This window comes from Dendrobates tinctorius, unplaced genomic scaffold (genome assembly GCF_039654945.1).
Source record: "Dendrobates tinctorius isolate UK_male_01 unplaced genomic scaffold, ASM3965494v1 ptg000004l, whole genome shotgun sequence".
NCBI classification, from domain to species: domain Eukaryota; kingdom Metazoa; phylum Chordata; class Amphibia; order Anura; family Dendrobatidae; genus Dendrobates; species Dendrobates tinctorius.
The window spans coordinates 12,616,194-12,637,937 of NW_027361672.1; the positions used below are offsets into that span (position 1 = coordinate 12,616,194).

At 45.0% G+C, this 21,744-nt stretch overlaps 1 protein-coding gene across 2 annotated transcripts in view; it reads left to right on the forward strand.

The window, feature by feature from the left end:
• The window catches only part of CARMIL1 (capping protein regulator and myosin 1 linker 1), a 331,630-nt gene that overhangs the window by 260,707 nt on the left and 49,179 nt on the right, over positions 1-21,744 (forward strand). For both annotated transcript variants that reach the window (XM_073566150.1, XM_073566151.1), the window contains exon 29: positions 772-906. In XM_073566150.1, coding sequence (XP_073422251.1) covers positions 772-906 — 135 coding nt within the window. The remainder of the gene's footprint in view (positions 1-771; positions 907-21,744) is intronic.

Below are 21,744 nucleotides of genomic sequence, written 5' to 3' on the forward strand. Positions count from 1 at the left end.
TTTTTGCGACCTATGGACCACTCTTAATAGCAATTTAGAGCTACTGTAATTTAAATTGTCTGTATAAAAACTGCAGCAACAAACTTGTGGCAGCTGCAAAACCTTTCCCATGATTATACTCTGCCCCACTGCTGTTTTCAGGGGCTTTTTGAAGTCAGTTTATAAAAGCTGCAGCAGTTTCTTTTCTCATGCTACGGAAGGGTCCAACTTGTCTTCCTGTAGAGCTCTATATAGAATGTGTCAGCGGAATTTCACCTCCCACATGATTTATATGTGCATGTAGCTCATTCAAAGACGTGTCCAGCAAAACCTTTACATGGCTATTCTTTTCCTCAGTTACTGGGGAAAAAAGCATTTGAATTACTATTCCAATGGAGCGTGTAGAGCTGAACACTGTCACTCCAGCTCTATTCACCGCCCAGCTCTGCCTCCTGCGGATTTAATATTGGGCGGAGAATAGAGATGAACTGACAGAGGCTGCACATCTACAACCTCATTTAAATATTGATGCAAATGATGAATTCCCAGCAAATACAGAATGGATTGGCCATCTAAAGATATTGCTGGATTTGTCTTTGAAAGAACTACATATTCATATACATAGTTTGGGGTGTGAAATCCTACTGACAGATGGACCCAAGTTCTTAAAATCTGTTGTTCAGTTTGCTTTTTTATCATCTGATGCTTTAGGAAAATGAACAGAATTAGAACTGGTTGTTACAGTATGATATGCTCAGCGTGACTACCTCAATAGTGTAACTTTGCTTTCAGGCCGATCATCTCTCTAAGCGGGGGAAGCCACTTTCTCATCAAGAATCTATGGAGATCGAGACTGTCAAGCGTTCTGCCCCCACTATTGAAGAACTCTCTGAGATGGAGCGTTTGGAGGAATTGGACACATGCATGGTGAGTGACAGTGCATTTTCCCACTTTATGAAGATGTGTTTTTATGCAAACGTTTTCTATTGCTTATTAAAATATGAAAAGCAAGTGGCGCTCACCAATGGAGTTCCTTTTTTTTGTAAATCATCCATTACATTGTGTAAAGTGCAAGTAAGTGGGGAGGGAAGAATGCCGGGCATACTGGGCTACTAGTGGGGAGGATTTACAGTAAAACCAAGTTACACCATTGGTGAGTACCATTTTCTTTGATTGAAGTTTTGTTGGCATTGTGTTTTCATGGAAGTGTAGCACCACCGTAAATGGTTCCAATGCTCCTGTGACTTGTGTGCTGGATATTTTGTTGTTGTTCTGGGAGTAGTGATGATCAGTTTGTTCTTTCAAACTTTCTTATTAAAATGTTGATTTTTTTTCTTTTTATACTGGCGAATGTTTCCTATTTAAACTGATCAACATATACGGACGCATACCTGCTAGATGGAGCTTAAAAGGATAAACTTATAAAAATTGTAAAGTATTTTCTGGCCTATATAGTCAAACACAGTGTGCACTTGGCCTAACACACGCAGACCAGTTACATTGTGAAGCTTTTTGCATTATGCAGGGCAGGGTCTCTTCCAATTTCATGATATCATACATGCTTTTGAAGTTCAATTGGGAGAAATTTGACACTGGAACTAATGTCAGTAACCTGTGTTACATAAGTAAGGCGGGCATAATTGATCATTAGACTTCTCAGATGATTTGAATAAATTGTATTTTCTTGCAATTACCCTTCTGTTTTGCTGCTTGAGACCGTTGCACAACTGCACATAATCTTGTTCCCCTATTGTTCTTGCCAAAGATCTTTCAAGCAGGATCCTCACGTGTCGTGGAAAGTAGAAATCAGGCTTTAAGGAATAAGATTGAAAAATAGGTTCTCCTTGTTGATAAATCCTGTGGTCTTTCCAATACTGTGTTAATGCTTTCTCCGACCGCATTAACAATTGCCTTGTAAAGTGTTTTGGAAGTGGATATTCTAGATGAATAATTTTGATGTAAAATGTTGTACAGGGACCTGATACAAGCTTTTATCATTTTGAGATGTATTACACTCCATTGTGATATCTTGAAAGTCAAAATAGTGGATACACTTACTGTGTTCACAAATAGGTTTTATACTGTGACCTCTTAAAATTGTTCATCTTGCTCCATAAGCATCTGTATTTTACTTAAAATGTATTTGTTTAGATGAAAAAAATAAAATAGACTTGAGAAAATCAAGGGTTTGGTAGACACTTGAATGCAATTTGTTTACTGGGAAAAAGACAAACCCCTAATTCTAGTGGTTTGTACATTTATTATTTTGCCTTACAGACATTTGAAAAACTAAACCTAACAGAAATATGACTTACTAAATTTTTTAGATGTTTTCTTTAAAAAAAAACTTAGTTACTACATGTGCATTCTGATACTAAAAGGGAAAATAAGTAAGTTACCATTGGTCGTAAAATCTACAGATTGAGGCTGGTCAGCTTATTATTGGAATGCAGTGAAACCATACGGATGGTCAAAATCAACTTCTCCGAGTATAGAAATGAAATAGATTGCTTGTGACCCATCTTTAAGGGTAAACCTTATTATTTGGTGAGTGAAGATCTAATGAGTTCAAGCAAAAACAAGGTAATGCAACTCATTCAGTACAGTAGTCCATCAAAAGTCTATAGCACTCTAGTGAGCATGGCGGCCCCTTTCATTCTGCTGATAATTGTGAGGTCTTCGTTCTGGGGGAAGGCAGACACACATTTAATTGATGAACTCTGTTGGAGTTATAGATTTCTTCTACGATGTCTAACCAATAATTACACACCAGTACAAATTATGTGGTGTGCGGATTTCCAGGTCTTGTTAATATTAGTTGTGATTTAGCAGTAATTTACAGAAAATTGACATACAGATTAAAAACTTGCTTTTTTTCTGTAAATACTTTTAATCTCACAGTCAGAAGCTTGTCATCTGTCCTGCTGTCAGTTGTCACAATCTCTCCAGGCAAGCATAGCTGCTAAAAGCAATAAAAGGTGTGAAATCTAACACTTTCCGTTCACTTAGCTATAAAGTACAAGGATTTTCTTTGCAGTTAAGGCACTTAATCCATTTAAATGAAGACTTAAAAAGCTCTACTAGATCAAAAGTAATTTAAAGGGATTGTCCAAAGCTGTTATTTTAGGTTTTGATTCTTTTAGAATAAACTGAGGCATATACACCTTCCAGGGCCTAACACACCCTCCATTGTGGCAGCTCTGGAAGCAAATTCTGCACCGTTAGGCTGCAGAGGTCCCATGACTTAATTTTTCTTCAACCCAGGTATCATTTTAATCAGTATAACAGGGCCAGCCTGACAATGCCTGTAGGTTACTTAGCAAAATCATGATGACAGGTTTGCTGTAATGGCTGGTGAACATCTTCCTACCTTTATCTAATGTGACTGCAACAAGATGGGAATTTTTATTATGTTTGTGTCATCTAGGCTAGAAGATTGAAAAAAATACTTCAGAAAAGACCATGCTTGAACTTTTTGGTTACCACAACCTTTATACTCTCATTGAACAAGATAGCCAAGGCTTTCTGCCATGTCAGTGCAATAGGTGGTATGATCCAGGGCTATGATACTAATCACACTCCAATTGAACATGCCCTCATGCACATTAGATGTCTTCTGAACAGTCGTTTGTCTGGCAAAATTCACACTCTTCAACTCTGGCAGCGTTCTATTGGCTGAACGAAAGAGTGCGGTATGGATATTCCAATGGTGTAATCATTCTCTTCCACAATGTAATTTTGTTGGTGTAAAGTCGTGAAGCCCCCATATACATTAGACCGGCTGCCAATGCCGACGACATCCGGTTCAGCCAACTATAGTCTAATGTGTATGGGGCCTTGAAGAGTAACTACACTTTTATTATTTTTTATAATTTTGTCCAGCATGGAGCATTATGAACCTTCACAAATCTGTTTATTGTGGGATTTGTCTTCATTTATGCTTAAAAGTTAAATAAATAAATTTACTTGTCAGTGGTTTAGCAGACTACATCTGGGTGTCCGTCTCCAGTAGGCATACACGCCTGAAAATGAGGGACGTCCGAGCATACGTACACTCTGTCTGCATCATTATAGTCTATGGTCCCACTGGCGCACACGGCCAAATCCCATTTTGCAGTGGGTTTGGATGTAAGCCCTGACGGAGCCACTGAACAGGCAATCTCATCCAACAGAAGCTTATCGCTCGAGTTAGTGAGACACAGGTCCTGAGCAGACCCTCTCACTGCCAGCATCTGTTCTCCAAATAAGTATATTCTCATAAATGCAACTGAAAAAAATAAAATAGACTTGAGAAAATCAAGGGTTTGGTAGACATTTGAATGCAATTTGTTTACTGGGAAAAAGACAAACCCCTAATTCTAGTGGTTTGTACATTTATTATTTTGCCTTACAGACATTTGAAAAACTAAACCTAACAGAAATATGACTTACTAAATTTTTTGAGCAAGTTGCTTTGGAACTGATCTTACATGAGCCTCCAAGACCATATAATGTTATCATGCACAGCCTCTCCTTTTAGCTTTCCTGATTCATGAGAAGCTATCATAGCGCCAGTGGCATCGCCTCCAGGCTCATGTGCTTATTCACTTCATTAAGCTGTCAGATCAGCAATTCCTTTGGCGCACATGCCATTGAGAAGATGGCTCACAACAAATGCATCAACTTCTTCATCCTTGGGGACAAAGAGGCTAAGTTTAATGCAGATTGACAAGAGAATTCTTCATAAACTTCTGTGAGATGATGGAAGTATTCGTGAAGGGTACAAGTCTGATGTACAGTACTGTTGATATAGGCTCTGAAGTGGCTGGTACATATTGGCTATGATATCCAACTTATATACAATGAGAGCATATACGGTAATGAAAAAGCGTAATACATTTCCAAAACTCAGGCCAGACAATAAGCCGAAATGCCCCCTCCTCAAAACCGGCGTGAACAATGCCAATCTTGATTATTTTTTCCTTATGATTCTAGATAAATTAAGGTTTCGCTTTCAATTAACCAAATGTTTAATTTATTGGGATTTGTCACCTTTTTAAGAAATTGGACTCAAATACCTTGGAAAAAAACTCCGTTCTCCCCTGATTCTGCTGGTCTATTCTGTTTTGTGCTGTGTCACTCTATTGCTGAGATATTCACATTTGCTTTTTCTGCACTGTAACATGTGAAATCTTTGCTTAAAGTTACATACAGATGTTTCTCACACAATTAGAATATCATCAAAAAGTAAATTTATTTCAGTTCTTCAATACAAAAAGTGAAACTCATATTATATAGAGTCATTACAGACAGAGTGATCTATTTCAAGTGTTTATTTCTGTTAATGTTGATTATGGCTTACAGCCAATGAAAACCCAAAAGTCATTATCTCAGTAAATTAGAATACTTTTATAACACCAGCTTAAAAAATTATTTTAAAATCCAAAATGTTGGCCTACTGAAATGTATGTTCAGTAAATGCACTCAATACTTGGTCGGGGCTTCTTTTGCATCAGTTACTGCCAGGGCTGTGGAGTCTGAGTCGGTGCTCATTTTGGTGGTGTCAGAGTCGATATAAAATGGACCGACTCCTAAAATCTAAAATATAAAGCTCAAGTGTGTGTGTGTGTGTGTGTGTGTGTGTGTGTATGTCCGGGATTGGCATCCGCACCATCGCAGCTTCAGCCACAAAATTTGGCACAGTCACACGACTGGACCCCGAGAGTGTCCTAAGCTATGTTGTGAGGCGAAATTTTAACCCCGCGAGTTCCAATTCACCAAACAATTTTGCCCCTATCTACATAATGGGGAAAAAGTGTGTGTGTGTCAAGCCCCACCCCTCATTATGATGTCATAATGGTTGCCATGGCAACGCTGATGTCATCATAGGTAGCAAGCCCCGCCGCTCATTATGATGTCATAATGGTTGACTATGGGATGGAGGATGTGTGATGGGTATATGGGCACTGGACTATGGGATGGAGGATATGTATGATGGGTATATGGGCACGGGATGATGGAATGGAGGATGTGTGATGGGTATATGGGCACTGGACTATGGGATGGAGGATATGTATGATGGGTATATGGGCATGGGACTATGGGACGGAGAATGTGTGATGGGTATATGGGCATGGGACTATGGGATGGAGAATGTGTGATGGGTATATGGGCATGGGACTATGGGATGGAGGATGTGTGATGGGTATATGGGCATGGGACTATGGGATGGAGGATGTGTGATGGGTATATGGGCACTCGACTATGGGATGGAGGATATGTATGATGGGTATATGGGCATGGGCCTATGGGATGGTGGATATGTATGATGGGTATATGGGCACGGGAGGATAATTATAATTTGTTATAACTAACCACAGTTAGTTACTATGCCCGGGCAGCGCCGGGCTCTTCAGCTAGTATATAATAAATTGGGTACAGTAGTTCAATGCAGAATGTGCTGAATATTTTTTCATAGGAATTTGGGAAAGTTTTGCAATGTCCTATAAATGGCTGTTCTATTCATGATCTAAGGCTACATTCACACAAGAACAGGTTCTTGCTATTGTAACGGACAATGCTTCAAACATGATAAGTACAATTAAACTGATGAATGAGAGTAATGAACAACAGCTAGAAGAAAATTTAGGATTCAGTATGAGATGGAAGGCCACAGGGCTGTTCATGTAACTGAGGAACAAACAGATATTACAACAGAAGAACAGCAAAATTATACTTTAGAAATAGATGATCTTGTTGAAGCTGCTTCAAAACACTTTCATATTCATCACCTGCGCTGTGTTGTGCACACGCTGCAGCTGGCAATAAGAGATAGTCTGCAAGAAGGACATGCTGGAAATCTGATTGGAAAGTGGTTATTGCTGCCAGAACCCCTAAAATTGATTCAATCTTGAAGAGACGTGCTGGGAAAGGGGCAATTGTCGATCAAGCCACTCTGTGGGGCAGCACTTATTTAACGACTGAGCGATTGCTTGAACTAAAACCATTTCTTATAGATATGACAAACCCTCAGGTAACCCTAAATGAAGGTCAATGCACTCAGGTGGCTGAATTGAAGGAATTGCTTAATTGCCCATTTACTGTGACTAAAAAATTACAAGCTGAGGATTTAACTCCTGGCATTTTCATAAGGGAGTGGAAGGACTTGCTATTTTGCCTGTCCCAAAGAGGAGGTTTAATCGCAGATGGCATTTCTGCTTCAATGAAATGGAGAGAGACACAGCTATTGGAAAATAGAATTTTTCTGGCAGCTGTTTATATGGACCCGAGTCATCGTATACTGCTTCATGATCAACAGCTTACTAAAGGAAAAGAAGCTCTGACTTGAGGTAGCAGTTAGGATGAGTTGCCTACAGGAGGACTGCCAGGCGCAAGAGGACTTGGGTCCTGACAGTGCTACTGCTGCCATATCTTCATCCTCATCAGATGAGGCGTTTGACTTTGACAAGTATTTGGATGACATGGAGCAGGCAAAGCGTTGCCGCAAGGAAAAAGATTTCACTCTGTCTCATATAGCAAGCAGATTGACCATATTTCAGCAAAATGTTTCACTTGCTCTCAAAGAAATAGAAAAATTCAACCGTTCATCAAAACTGACTGTCCATGAGGCAATTAATTTATACCCGGAAATTGTTAGAGATGTTGCCTATGTGGTTACGGCTTTGCCTCCAACCCAAGTTAGCGTAGAGAGATTGTTCTCTGGCCTTAAAATTATTAGGTCAGATTTGAGGTCCTCTATTATGAAGGAGGATCTGATGGAGGCAATTCTATTTCTTACAACAAATTCATAGACTGCACAAATGTTATTTAGTGTGTGTGTGTATGTATGTATGTATGTATGTATATGTGTGTGTATATATATATATATATATATATATATATATATATATATATATATATATATATATATATATATATATAATTAGCTGAAGAGCCCGGCGCTGCCCGGGCATAGTAACTAACTGTGGTTAGTTATTGCAAGTTATAATTATCCTCCATCCCATAGTCCCATGCCCATATACCCATCATACATATCCACGATCCCATAGGCCCGTGCCCATATACCCATCATGCATATCCTCCATCCCATAGTCCCATGCCCATATACCCATCACACATCCTCCATCCCATAGTCCCATGCCCATATACCCATCATACATATTCGCCATCCCATAGTCGAGTGCCCATATACCCATCACACATCCTTCATCTCATAGTCCCATGCCCATATACCCATCATACATATCCTCCATCCCATAGTCCCATGCCCATATACCCATCACACATTCTCCATCCCATAGTCCCATGCCCATATACCCATCATACATATTCGCCATCCCATAGTCGAGTGCCCATATACCCATCACACATCCTTCATCTCATAGTCCCATGCCCATATACCCATCACACATCCTCCATCCCATAGTCCCATGCCCATATACCCATCATACATATTCGCCATCCCATAGTCGAGTGCCCATATACCCATCACACATCCTTCATCTCATAGTCCCATGCCCATATACCCATCATACATATCCTCCATCCCATAGTCCCATGCCCATATACCCATCACACATTCTCCATCCCATAGTCCCATGCCCATATACCCATCATACATATTCGCCATCCCATAGTCGAGTGTCCATATACCCATCACACATCCTTCATCTCATAGTCCCATGCCCATATACCCATCATACATATCCGCCATCCCATAGTCCCGTGCCCATATACCCGTCATACATATCCTCCATCCCATAGTCCAGTGCCCATATACCCATCACACATCCTCCATCCCATAGTCAATCATTATGATATCATAATGAGCGGCGGGGCTTGCAACCTATGATGACATCAGCGTCGCCATGGCAACCATTGACATCATAATGAGGGGCGGGGCTTGATACACACACTTTTCCCCCATTATGTAGATAGGGGCAAAATTGTTTGGTGAATTGGAACTTGCAGGGTTAAAATTTTGCCTCACAACATAGCCTAGGACACTCTCGGGGTCCAGACGTGTGACTGTGCCAAATTTTGTGGCTGTAGCTGCGACGGTGCGGATGCCAATCCCGGACATACATACATACACACACTTGTGCTTTATATAATATATATATAATCGATATTACATAGTGTATTACATATTTACAATGTATTAGTTTTTTGTGTTCTAAAGTTGTATTCCAATAAATATATATTATGTTCTATCTAAATGTCTTGATTATTGTATCATAAAAATGATTAAATGTCTGATGTTCACATTGTACTACAATAAATTTTTCACTTAAATATAAGCAATATATGTTGGAGTTGGAGTCGGAGTCAGAGTCGGTGTAAGGGAAATTGAGGAGTCGGCGTCGCAGGTTTGGCTACCGACTCCACAGCCCTGGTTACTGCATCAATGCGGCGTGGCATGGAGGCGATCAGCTTGTGGCACTGCTGAGGTGTTATAGAAGCCCAGGTTTCTTTGATAGCAGCCTTCAGCTCATCTGTATTGTTGGGTTTGGTGTCTCATCTTCCTCTTGACAATGCCCCATAGATACTCTATGTGGTTAAGGTCGGGTGAGTTTGCTGGCCAGTCAAGCACAGTGAGTGCTGTTGTTTTTAAACCAGGTATTTGTACTTTTGGCAGTGTGGACAGGTGCCAAGTCCTGCTGGAGAATGAAATTTTCATCTCCAAAAAGCTTGTTGACAGAGGGAAGCATGAAGTGCTCTAAAATTTCCTGGAAGATGGCTGCGCTGACTTTGGTCTTAATAAAACACAGAGGACCTACAGCAGCAGATAACATGGCTCCCCAAACCATCACTGATTGTGGAAACTTCACACTAGCTCTCAAGTAGCTTGGATTGTGTGCCTCTCACTCTTCCTCCAGACTCTGGGAATCTGATTTCCAAATGAAATGCAAAATTAACTTTAATTTGAAAACAACACCTTGGACCACTGAGCAACAGTCCAGTTCTTTATCTCTTTGGCCCAGGTAAGTTGCTTCTGGCATTGTCTATTGGTCATGAGTGGCTTGACACAAGGAATGCGACACTTGTAGCCCATGTCCTGGATACCTCTGTGTGTGGTTGCTCTTGAAGCAATGACTCCAGCAGCAGTCCACTCCTTGTGAATCTCCCCCAAATTTTTGAATGGCCTTTTCTTAACAATCCTTTCAAGGCTGCCGTTATCCCAGTTGCTTGTGCACCTTTTTTGCCACACTTTTTCATTCCACTCAACTTTCCATTAGGTGCTTGCATACATCACTCGGTGAACAGCCAGCTTCTTTAGCAATGACCTTTTGTGGCTTGCCCTCCTTGTGGAGTGTGTCAATGACTGCCTTCTGGACATCTGTCAAGTCAGCAGTCTTCCTCATGATTGTCGAGCCTACTAAAACAGACTAAGGGACCTTTTTAAATGCTTAGGAAGCCTTTGCATGTGTTTTTTGTTAAATATTCTAATTTACTGAGATAATGATTGTTGGATTTTCATTGGCTGTAAGCCATAATCATCAACATTAACAGAAATAAACACTTGAAATAGGTCACTCTTTGTAATGATTATATAATGAGTTTCACTTTTTGTATTGAAGAACTGCAATAAATTAACTTTTTGATTATATCACTGCTCCTGTTTGCTTTCAAAGTTTTTGAACAGCATGTCCATGCTCAACTTTCCTCCCACCTCTCATCTAACTCCCTCCTTGACATCCTACAATCTGGCTTCCGCCCCCACCACTCCACTGAAACTGACCTTGACCAAAATTACTAATGACTTATTCACAGCCAAAGCTAACAGACAGTTCTCCATCCTCCTCCTTCTCGACCTGTCCTCTGCCTTCAACACAGTCGACCACTGCCTATTGCTACAAATTCTCTCTTCCCTTGGCATCAAAGACCTTGCCCTGTCCTGGATTGCCTCATACCTTTCTGACCGCACATTCAGCGTTTCCCACTACCACACTACCTCCTCATTCCCCCTCTCTGTTGGGAGTTCCCCAAGGCTCTGTCCTGGGGCCCCTACTTTTTTCCATCTATACCCTTGGCCTAGGACAACGCATAAAGTCCCATGGCTTTCAGTACCACCTGTATGCAGGCGACACTCAGATCTGCCTCTCTGGCCCAGATGTCACCTCTCTGCTGTCCAGAATCCCGGAGTGTCCATCAGCCATATCTTTTTTTTTTTTTTTTTTTTCACCTCTCGCTTCCTAAAACTCAATGTAGACAAAACTGAAATCATCATCTTTCCTCCATCTCGCGTATCATCCCTACCCGATCTATCTATTATGGTAAACGGCATCACGCTCTCTCCCGAACCTGAAATCCGCTGCCTCGGAGTACCGTATTTTTCGCTTTATAAGACGCACCTGATTATAAGACGCACCCCCAAATGTGGTGAAGGAATAGAGAATTTTTTAATAAATGGGGTCCGTCTTATAATGCCAGTGTCCGTCTAACAAATCATATAGGGTATATGTCCCTCATAGCCCCCCCACCCTAAAATTAGCCCCCTTAATCTGGATATGGCCACCTTATATTGAATATAGCCCCCTTGTGCTGGCACACGGGCCCCCTGTGGCTGGCACACATCACCCTGTGGCTGGCACACTGGCCCCTGTGGCTGGCACACATCACCCTGTGGCTGGCACACATCACCCTGTGGCTGGCACACTGGCCCCCTGTGGCTGGCACACATCACCCTGTGGCTGGCACACTGGCCCCCCTGTGGCTGGCACACTGGCCCCCCTGTGGCTGGCACACTGGCCCCCCTGTGGCTGGCACACATCACCCTGTGGCTGGCACACGGCCCCCAGTGGCTGGCACACTGGCCCCCCTGTGGCTGGCACACTGGCCCCCCTGTGGCTGGCACACTGGCCCCCCTGTGGCTGGCACACATCACCCTGTGGCTGGCACACTGGCCCCCCTGTGGCTGGCACACTGGCCCCCCTGTGGCTGGCACACTGGCCCCCCTGTGGCTGGCACACATCACCCTGTGGCTGGCACACATCACCCTGTGGCTGGCACACATCACCCTGTGGCTGGCACACTGGCCCCTGTGGCTGGCACACATCACCCTGTGGCTGGCACACTGGCCCCCTGTGGCTGGCACACATCACCCTGTGGCTGGCACACTGGCCCCCCTGTGGCTGGCACACTGGCCCCCCTGTGGCTGGCACACTGGCCCCCCTGTGGCTGGCACACATCACCCTGTGTTAGATATCGCCTCCATGCTGCTGCTTTTAGTAAAATAAACTCTTTCCTTACCTTCTCAGCGCTGTCCCTCCTGGTGTCTCCCTCAGTGTGGTTGAGCTCCTCCTCCACTTCCTGGTTCTCAGAGCCGGTCATGTGATCAGCACAGCAGAGTGCTGATGACAGCAGCAGCAGAGACACCGGGAGATCAGCGCTGGAGGAGGTAAGGAAAGAGTTTTTTATTTTACTATGGGCAGCAGCATGGGGGCGATATCTAACACAGGGGATCATGTGCGATCAAAGGAGGGCGCAGGCAGCTATAATATGCACCGCTCCCCCAGCCAGTCACCGTGGTGCGGTTTCAGCACCATGGTGATGGACAGCGGCAGTGCATATTATATGAGCGGGAGCAGGAGATCAAAGGCTCCCTTCGGCAGCTTTTACCAGCTCACAGCACCGCTCCAAAGCTGCCCCCACCTCCCCTGGACCCTGCAGTACATATATATATATATATATATACACCCCCTCCCCCGTATATTCGGATTATAAGACGCACCCCCTACTTTCCCCCAAAATTTGGGGGAACAAAAGTGCGTCTTATAAAGCGAAAAATACGGTAACTCTCAACTCTGCCCTGTCCTTCAAACCACACGTCCAAACCCTTGACACCTCCTGTCGCCTCCAACTCAAAAATACTTCCAGAATCCGTCCCTTCCTCAGTCCTCAATCTACTAAAACTCTTGTACATGCCCTCATCATCTCCTGCCTTGACTACTGCAACACTCTTCTCTGTGGTCTCCCTGCTTACTCTCTTGCACCACTCCAGTCTGTCCTCAACTCTGCTGCCCGACTAATCCACCTCTCTCCTCGCTACTCCCCTGTCTCTCCTCCACTGGCTCCCGACTACCCAACGAATCCAGTTCAAACTACTAACACTGACCTACAAAACCATCCACAACCTGTCCCCTCCCTATATCTCTGAACTAATCTCCCTATATCTTCCCTCATCTCTGAACTAATCTCCCAATATCTTCCCTCACGTAATCTTCGATCCTCCCAAGACCTCCTTCTCTCCTCCACACTTATTCGTTTCTCACACAACCGCCTCCAAGACTTCTCCCGAATATCCCCCATCCACTGGAATTCCATGCCTCAACACGTCGGATTATCCACCACCCTTGGATCCTTTAAACGGAACCTGAAAACCCATCTTTTTAGGAAAGCTTACGGTCTGCGATAACCATTCTGCCGCCTCACCACCGCCCGAGCTGCCGCCCCATCACCACCAGAGCTGCTGCACCCCCGACCTCCTGTCTCTTCCCCACTATCCCGTAGAATGTAAGTCCGCAAGGACAGGGTCCTCTCTCCTCTGCACCAGTCTGTCATTGTAAATTTATTTACTGTTAACGATATCTATAACTTTGTATGTAACCCCCCTTCTCATGTACAGCACCATGGAATTAATGGTGCTATATAAATAAATAATATTCTAACTTTGTGAGAAGCACCTGTAGTTATATAGGTTGAAAAAAGACCTAGGTCCATCAGGTTCAGCCTTTCTTCACCAATTGTACATTTCATCAGGGAAATCATTCAGCCCTTCTTGAAAAGCCGTCAGTGTCAGTCAAACTGAACGTTTCTTCAGAGTGTCCTCTGGGGGCAAGCACTTTGACCAATCTCTCCCAGGCAGTGCGAATCACAGCTTTGCATTGTCTGCGACTGCTAAACCTGCTGCTGATCTGTGATTGGCAGCATCTGGGATGGACAGGTGAAATTGTACAACCCAGATAAGACTGTGAAGAGATGCCCAATTGGACTTCAAAGCAGAGATGTCACATATTGCTCTCCAAAAAAAACAAATGTGAATATCTCTGCAGTGAAGTGATGTAGCTCATGACTGAAAAGAGCGTCAGAATCGGGGGAGATCAGGGTTTTTGCAAGGCATTTACTTTGATTTTATTGAGCCATTGACATACCCTCTTTAATCGATAATCTAAATGGTCATCTCATCTGATAACATATTCTCTTGATTTACTGTACAATGGTAGAATAATAGAACTAGCTCTAAATAGTACTAGTAGTCCGCAGCTGGTTGCAAGAAAAGACCACAACAAAGCAGAGGGAGCACTAAGGCGGCAAAAGGTACTGGGTTATTAAAGGTTTCTAATATCCGGGTTTTCCAGAACTGATGTATACTGATAGCAACAATCTGACAACACACAGTACAGTACAGCAATATTTGCTGATCACCCATTGGAACATTTTCCTTAGAGCGTAGGAGAAATAAACTTCAGCATGAAGAGACCATGAGATTACTCTGTTTCCGAGACATAAGAACAGAAGAGACATAGCAGATGTTGCTAAGGCATATGGAAGCTGGCAGGAAAATGCCACTGCTGCCGCTAATGATGGCTGCACTGAGCTTGATTACCGAGAAATGGCCGTAGAGGCAGTGGTATTACTCTGATTTTTAGCATCGCACAGTAGGATAAAACATGGGTATAACAGCAGGAAAATGGGAACCATGGCTAAATCCACAAATTGTGCAGCTAAGCAATCTGGAAATAACACTGTCCCCTAAGTAGTCAGTATATTGATGTGTGTCAGAGAGTGTATTTTTGTTCATATGTCTATGCATTATATGTGGTTAGTGTAGAAATACACTGTAGCTTTAGATAATGGGCCAGTGGTGGCGCTGTGCTATAGTATTCATCTTTGGGTAAAGTCAACATTTATTAAATAAAATATAGGACTACACTAGTCATAGAACTGTAAAAGTCAGACCTGTTTCATCTGCTTATCACTGTCCTTTTTAATTTTTTTTTTTAAAATATGTTCTGCCCATTTAATAAAAATATATATTAACGTAAAATACATAGCCTAGGATATCTTAACAACTGCTGCAAATAAGACCAGGGGTAATACATAAGAAGCAGTCTGATTAGAGCTGCAGTTCTCTTGGGTTTTTATCGCTGTGAAACCAGCGTGAGTTGCTAGGAGTGACTCTAAACTATTTTTGTAGACTGCGTATAAATCCAGTCTTGCATATCTTACTAGTCACTGTTCTCATTGTACATTTATATGACAGTCTAGGGCAGCGGTCTCAAACTCGGCAGAGTAAATGGGCCGCACGTGAAAAAAACTTAAGCCGGCGGGCCGCATTTTTTTCAAACTTAATACAGTACAAAATTATTGTTAAACAATTGTTTATTTGAACTACTATAACAATTCTATATTACTGTACTATAATACTTCTAGGTTTAAACTTATGTAGGGGCAGTTACAGTGCAGGTATGGTGGCTGTGCACCTGTATGTAGGGGCAGTTACAGCGCAGGTATTGGGGCTGTGCACCTGTATGTAGGGGCAGTTACAGTGCAGGTATGGGGGCTGTGCACCTGTATGTAGGGGCAGTTACAGCACAGGTATGGGTGCTCTGTACCTGTATGTAGGGGCAGTTACAGTACAGGTATGGGGGCTCTGTACCTGTATGTAGGGGCAGTTACAGTACAGGTATGGGGGCAGTGCACCTGTATGTAGGGGCAGTTACAGTACAGGTATGGGGGCTGTGCACCTGTATGTAGGGGCAGTTACAGTGCAGGTATGGGGGCTGTGCACCTGTATGTAGGGGCAGTTACAGTACAGGTATGGGGGCAGTGCACCTGTATGTAGGGGCAGTTACAGCACAGGTATGGGGGCTGTGCACCTGTATGTAGGGGCAGTTACAGTACAGGTATGGGGGCTCTGTACCTGTATGTAGGGGCAGTTACAGCACAGGTATGGGGGCTGTGCACCTGTATGTAGGGGCAGTTACAGTGCAGGTATGGGGGCTGTGTACCTGTATGTAGGGGCAGTTATAGTGCAGGTATGGGGGCTGTGCACCTGTATGTAGGGGCAGTTACAGTGCAGGTATGGGGGCTGTGCACCTGTATGTAGGGGCAGTTACAGTGCAGGTATGGGGGCTGTGCACCTGTATGTAGGGGCAGTTACAGTGCAGGTATGGGGGCTGTGCACCTGTATGTAGGGGCAGTTACAGTACAGGTATGGGGGCAGTGCACCTGTATGTAGGGGCAGTTACAGTACAGGTATGGGGGCTCTGTACCTGTATGTAGGGGCAGTTACAGCACAGGTATGGGGGCTGTGCACCTGTATGTAGGGGCAGTTACAGTGCAGGTATGGGGGCTGTGTACCTGTATGTAGGGGCAGTTACAGTGCAGGTATGGGGGCTGTGTACCTGTATGTAGGGGCAGTTACAGCACAGGTATGGGGGCAGTGCACCTGTATGTAGGGGCAGTTACAGTACAGGTATGGGGGCTCTGTACCTGTATGTAGGGGCAGTTACAGTGCAGGTATGGTGGCTGTGCACCTGTATGTAGGGGCAGTTACAGCACAGGTATGGGGGCTCTGTACCTGTATGTAGGGGCAGTTACAGCACAGGTATGGGGGCTCTGTACCTGTATGTAGGGGCAGTTACAGCACAGGTATGGGGGCTGTGCAACTGTATGTAGGGGCAGTTACAGCGCAGGTATGGGGGCTGTGCACCTGTATGTAGGGGCAGTTACAGCAGAGGTATGGGGGCTCTGTACCTGTATGTAGGGGCAGTTACAGCACAGGTATTGGGGCTGTGCACCTGTATGTAGGGGTAGTTACAGTGCAGGTATGGGGGGCTGTGCACCTGTATGTAGGGTCAGTTACAGCACAGCTATGGGGGCTGTGCACCTGTATGTAGGGGCAGTTACAGTACAGTTATGGGGGCAGTGCACCTGTATGTAGGGGCAGTTACAGTACAGGTATGAGGGCTGTGCACCTGTATGTAGGGGCAGTTACAGCACAGGTATGGGGGCTGTGCACCTGTATGTAGGGGCAGTTACAGCACAGGTATTGGGGCTGTGCACCTGTATGTAGGGGTAGTTACAGTGCAGGTATGGGGGGCTGTGCACCTGTATGTAGGGTCAGTTACAGCACAGCTATGGGGGCTGTGCACCTGTATGTAGGGGCAGTTACAGCACAGGTATGGGGGCAGTGCACCTGTATGTAGGGGCAGTTACAGTACAGGTATGGGGGCAGTGCACCTGTATGTAGGGGCAGTTACAGTACAGGTATGGGGGCTGTGCACCTGTATGTAGGGGCTGTTACAGCACAGGTATGGGGGCTGTGCACCTGTATGTAGGGGCAGTTACAGCAGAGGTATGGGGGCTCTGTACCTGTATGTAGGGGCAGTTACAGCGCAGGTATTGGGGCTGTGCACCTGTATGTAGGGGTAGTTACAGTGCAGGTATGGGGTGCTGTGCACCTGTATGTAGGGTCAGTTACAGCACAGCTATGGGGGGCTGTGCACCTGTATGTAGGGGCAGTTACAGCACAGGTATGGGGGCAGTGCACCTGTATGTAGGGGCAGTTACAGCACAGGTATGGGGGCTGTGCACCTGTATGTAGGGGCAGTTACAGCACAGGTATGGGGGCTGTGCACCTGTATGTAGGGGCAGTTACAGCACAGGTATGGGTGCTCTGTTCCTGTATGTAGGGGCAGTTACAGCACAGGTATGGGTGCTCTGTACCTGTATGTAGTGGCAGTTACAGCACAGGTATGGGTGCTCTGTTCCTGTATGTAGTGGCAGTTACAGCACAGGTATGGGTGCTCTGTACCTGTATGTAGTGGCAGTTACAGCACAGGTATGGGTGCTCTGTACCTGTATGTAGGGGCAGTTACAGCACAGGTATGGGGGCTCTGTACCTTTTATGACCACAGCGCACACATACACAATGCCGACAGACCCCACTGATCGGACAGTCGTCGCCTATAGAGCGGTGTGACAACTCCTGCAGTGAGCCTGCTGTGATGAGAGGCTGATTTGCTCCTGCTCCGTCCACAGCCAGAACTTTACACCCAGTCACTAATTCCGACAGTGAGCGGCAGCACAGGTGACACAGTGCAGCGCGGGTAACACAAGCGCACAGTTATTAACCCCTCCATAGCCGCCCCCACTGTATAACATGGAGCAGTCCACAGCCGGTGCCAGCACACAGCACTGTATAAAATGTACCTGAGTGCTTTCACACACACGCGCTGGTAGAAAGCTGCAAACTGCTCCCACAGGACCTGCAGTGATGTGATCAGTCACATGAGAGGGAGGAGTCACGAGATGGGATGTTTTTGTTGTGAAGAGGTTGTTGGAGTCTAGTCACAGCGGAGCAGCGCACTCCTCTCTAGCATGAGACGTGGGGCACCGCGGGCCGCAGATGCCTGCCTCAGGGGCCGCATGCGGGCTGCGTGTTTGAGACCCCTGGTCTAGGGCTTTACAAATCCTTGAACAGGGTCTGCTTTATGCGCCAAATGAATTGAGCTGCATTTTATAGGTGTGAGAATCTTATTCAGTCTACATCAACGTACACCGAGCACAATTACCTAAAGTACATAAAAAATAATACGCATATTCTACAATAATTATTTCACTGTTTCTTTGGATTATATACTGATCTATTGCTCAGAGAAAACATATGCAAAATGGAAAGCATAGACTAGAAAGGAGTGAAGAATAGAAGGGATGTAGCTCTAAAATTCACAGTTAGCATCTATATGGTGGGTGCGTAAGAGATCTGTGTAAAACATGTATTTAGAAAAATGTTATATCGCATACAGTGTGAGGTGTTGAGCAAATGATGATAGTATATGTCCTATATATCTTTAAAACTTTGGCCAATTTTTTTATATCAGTCTATTTAAAATAATGGAAATTTTGCAATTTTTTTTTTTACTTACTATTGTTTCAGGAAACAACACATGTACAAAGTCACAATGGTCAGATTTCCCCCAACACAGTCTTTTGTATTAAAGTGTGTAATTAGCATCTTGAAAACACAGGAAGTATGAGTCGAAAAGAGCCCTGGTGGACCCTGTGAAAATTGCAAGATTGCTAATTTTATTTTTTAAAAAGACTGTGATTTGAAAAAATATATATATATTTTTTTAACATACCGTATTTTTCGGACCATAAGACGCACTTTTTTCCCCCCAAAATTTTTGGGGAAAGTGGGGGGGTGCGTCTTATGGTCACAATATACTAACCTCCGATTATGGCTGGAGGCTGGTGCGGGTGCCGCGGAGCTCTGTAGTGCGGTGGTGGCAGCGGGCTGTGCTCCGGTGCAGTAGCGGTGGCGGCTCCGCCGGCATTTCCTCCAAGCCCGGAGGCCCCCGCACATCCCTTGCTGTCCGCCGTCATGTTGCGGTGGCCTCCGGGAACATGGACACCGGGAAGATGGCTGCCGGTTCGGGGACAGCGCATGCGCAGGTTCAGATCTCGTCCCGAGATCTCGGGGGACGAGATTCAAATCTCGGCAACGAGATCTCGGGATGAGATCTGAACCTGCGCATGCACCGTCCCCGGACCGGCGGCCATCTTCCTGGCGTCCATGTTCCCAGAGGCCACCGCAACATGGCGGCGGCCAGCAAGGGATGTGCGGGGGCCTCCGGGCTTGGAGGAAATGCCGGCGGAGCCGCCGCCCCTGCACCGGAGTAGAGAGCTGCCACCCTCACCCCACAGAGCCCACCTGCCCTAGCCCCAGCACAGCCCAGCTGCCCCAGCCCAGCTGCCCCAGCCCAGCTATCCCCGGCCCAACTACCCCAGCCCAGCTGCCCCAGCCCCAGCACAGCCCAGCTGCCCCAGCACAGCCCAGCTGCCCCCAGCCCGAGCACAGCTGCCACAGCACAGCCCACCTGCCACAGCACAGCCCACCTGCCCCAGCTCAGCCCAGCTGCCCCAGTACAGCCCAGCTGCGCCAGCACAACCAACCTGCCCCAGCACAGAGCCGCCACCGCACGAGCCTGGACCACTGAATGACCCCTGTGACCACTCCTCCACCTGTGCCGGATCCCTTCCCAGGTAAGCTGAATTCGGACTGTAAGACGGACCCCCATTTGACACATTATTATTTTTTTCCCTATTTTCCTTCTGAAAATTGGGGTGCGTCTTATGGTCCGGTGCGTCTTATAGTCCGAAAAATACAGTACATGTAACATAAAAACCTTATTTAACCAATAGGTGATTTTCAGATAAGTTTCCTTCAAACCATGGATGCTCAACATTTTTGATCAAAAGGCCACATTTCAATGCTGCACCAATCCAATGGTAGTAAAAAAATGTAAAGGGGTACTTGTATTAATGTACTGATGGTGGTTCTAGTGATGCATTTATTCATCTCCAAAACCAAGTTTTGAGTATTTGAGGAGGATTTGGAGAGTTTCTGCTCCAAAAAAAATCATTGTGAACACACACGTCAACTGAGGTTTTTGGAGCAGAAACTCACCAAATCCTCCTCCTAATCTCAGATCTCTTAGGGTTCCCTTTAAATCCTCAAAACTTATTGGGTCTCCTGTGCCCTCATAACCACCAGCAGTTGTGTACATGGCTAAATACCTTGCCTAACTGTCCTTTTATTACATTAGGCACACAAACCGAAAAGTATTTCTAAAGTCTGTTTATGATATGTAAATGAGGCTTTTGACTGGTCGATGGGGCGTTGGTGTCCCCAGACTAGTCAGCCCACTTAGCACATTATCACGCCCCTGTGGGCGTCATAGCCTGACTTGCATCGGCGTCATCACCAGTGCTATATATACCTTGCGTATGCGTGCGGCTTCTTTCCATCACTGCATTGATCCTCTGAAGCTGCGTGTGCACATCCCCGCCACAAACAGGCGCAGTGCGCATGATTGGAAGTTGAGAAGACGTCAGTTCTACACCTCAACCCGGAATTCGTACACCTGCCTTCACAGGATCAATGCAGAACCATCATTACATGAAGGCAGCATCAGAACCACCGTCCGTACATGAATGCAACATCAAAATCACTGACAGTACATGAATGCAGGGCCAGAAACACTCAGTACATGAATACAACTCCAGGACCACCGTGAGTACATGAATGCAGCGCCAGAAATACAGTGAGTGCATGAATGCAGCACCAGATCCACCATTAGTACATGAATGCAGCGCCAGAAATAGTGAGTACAAATAGTGAGTACATGAATGCAGCACCAGAACCACCGTCAGTACATATATACATCACCAAGCTTAGTTCAGCAATAAATTGCAATGTCAGGTCAGCACCATATACAGTTATATTACATGAACCTATAATTCCTAGTGACACCTTAATTGTGGTAAGGAGATACTGGGAGTTGTTGTCATCAGTCATCAGACTGCGGACCATACAGGAACAGCAGAACTGATGAGACGTAGTGCATATCACAAATAAACATTTACATCTACGTACCTTTTAGACGACCACTTCTCTGATTTTCCATCTTTTATTCTCCATTTTGTCGAGACGGTATGTTGAGAATTCATGCCCACATCGAGTCTCTGCAGGCTTCTCAGTCTTCAGCAGTGCTTTCCGTCATGGTGCCCTTAAAAATAAAAGTATCATTATATTGCCCCATAAATAAAAATCTCTCATGTTGCACCTCTGCATAAATAATTTCCTGTGCTTCTGGCCCAAAACAGCATCTCCACACACTGCCTTTCTTCAAAATATCTCCCACACACTGCCCCTCTCTATAATATCTCCCCTCACATTGCCCTTCTTCATAT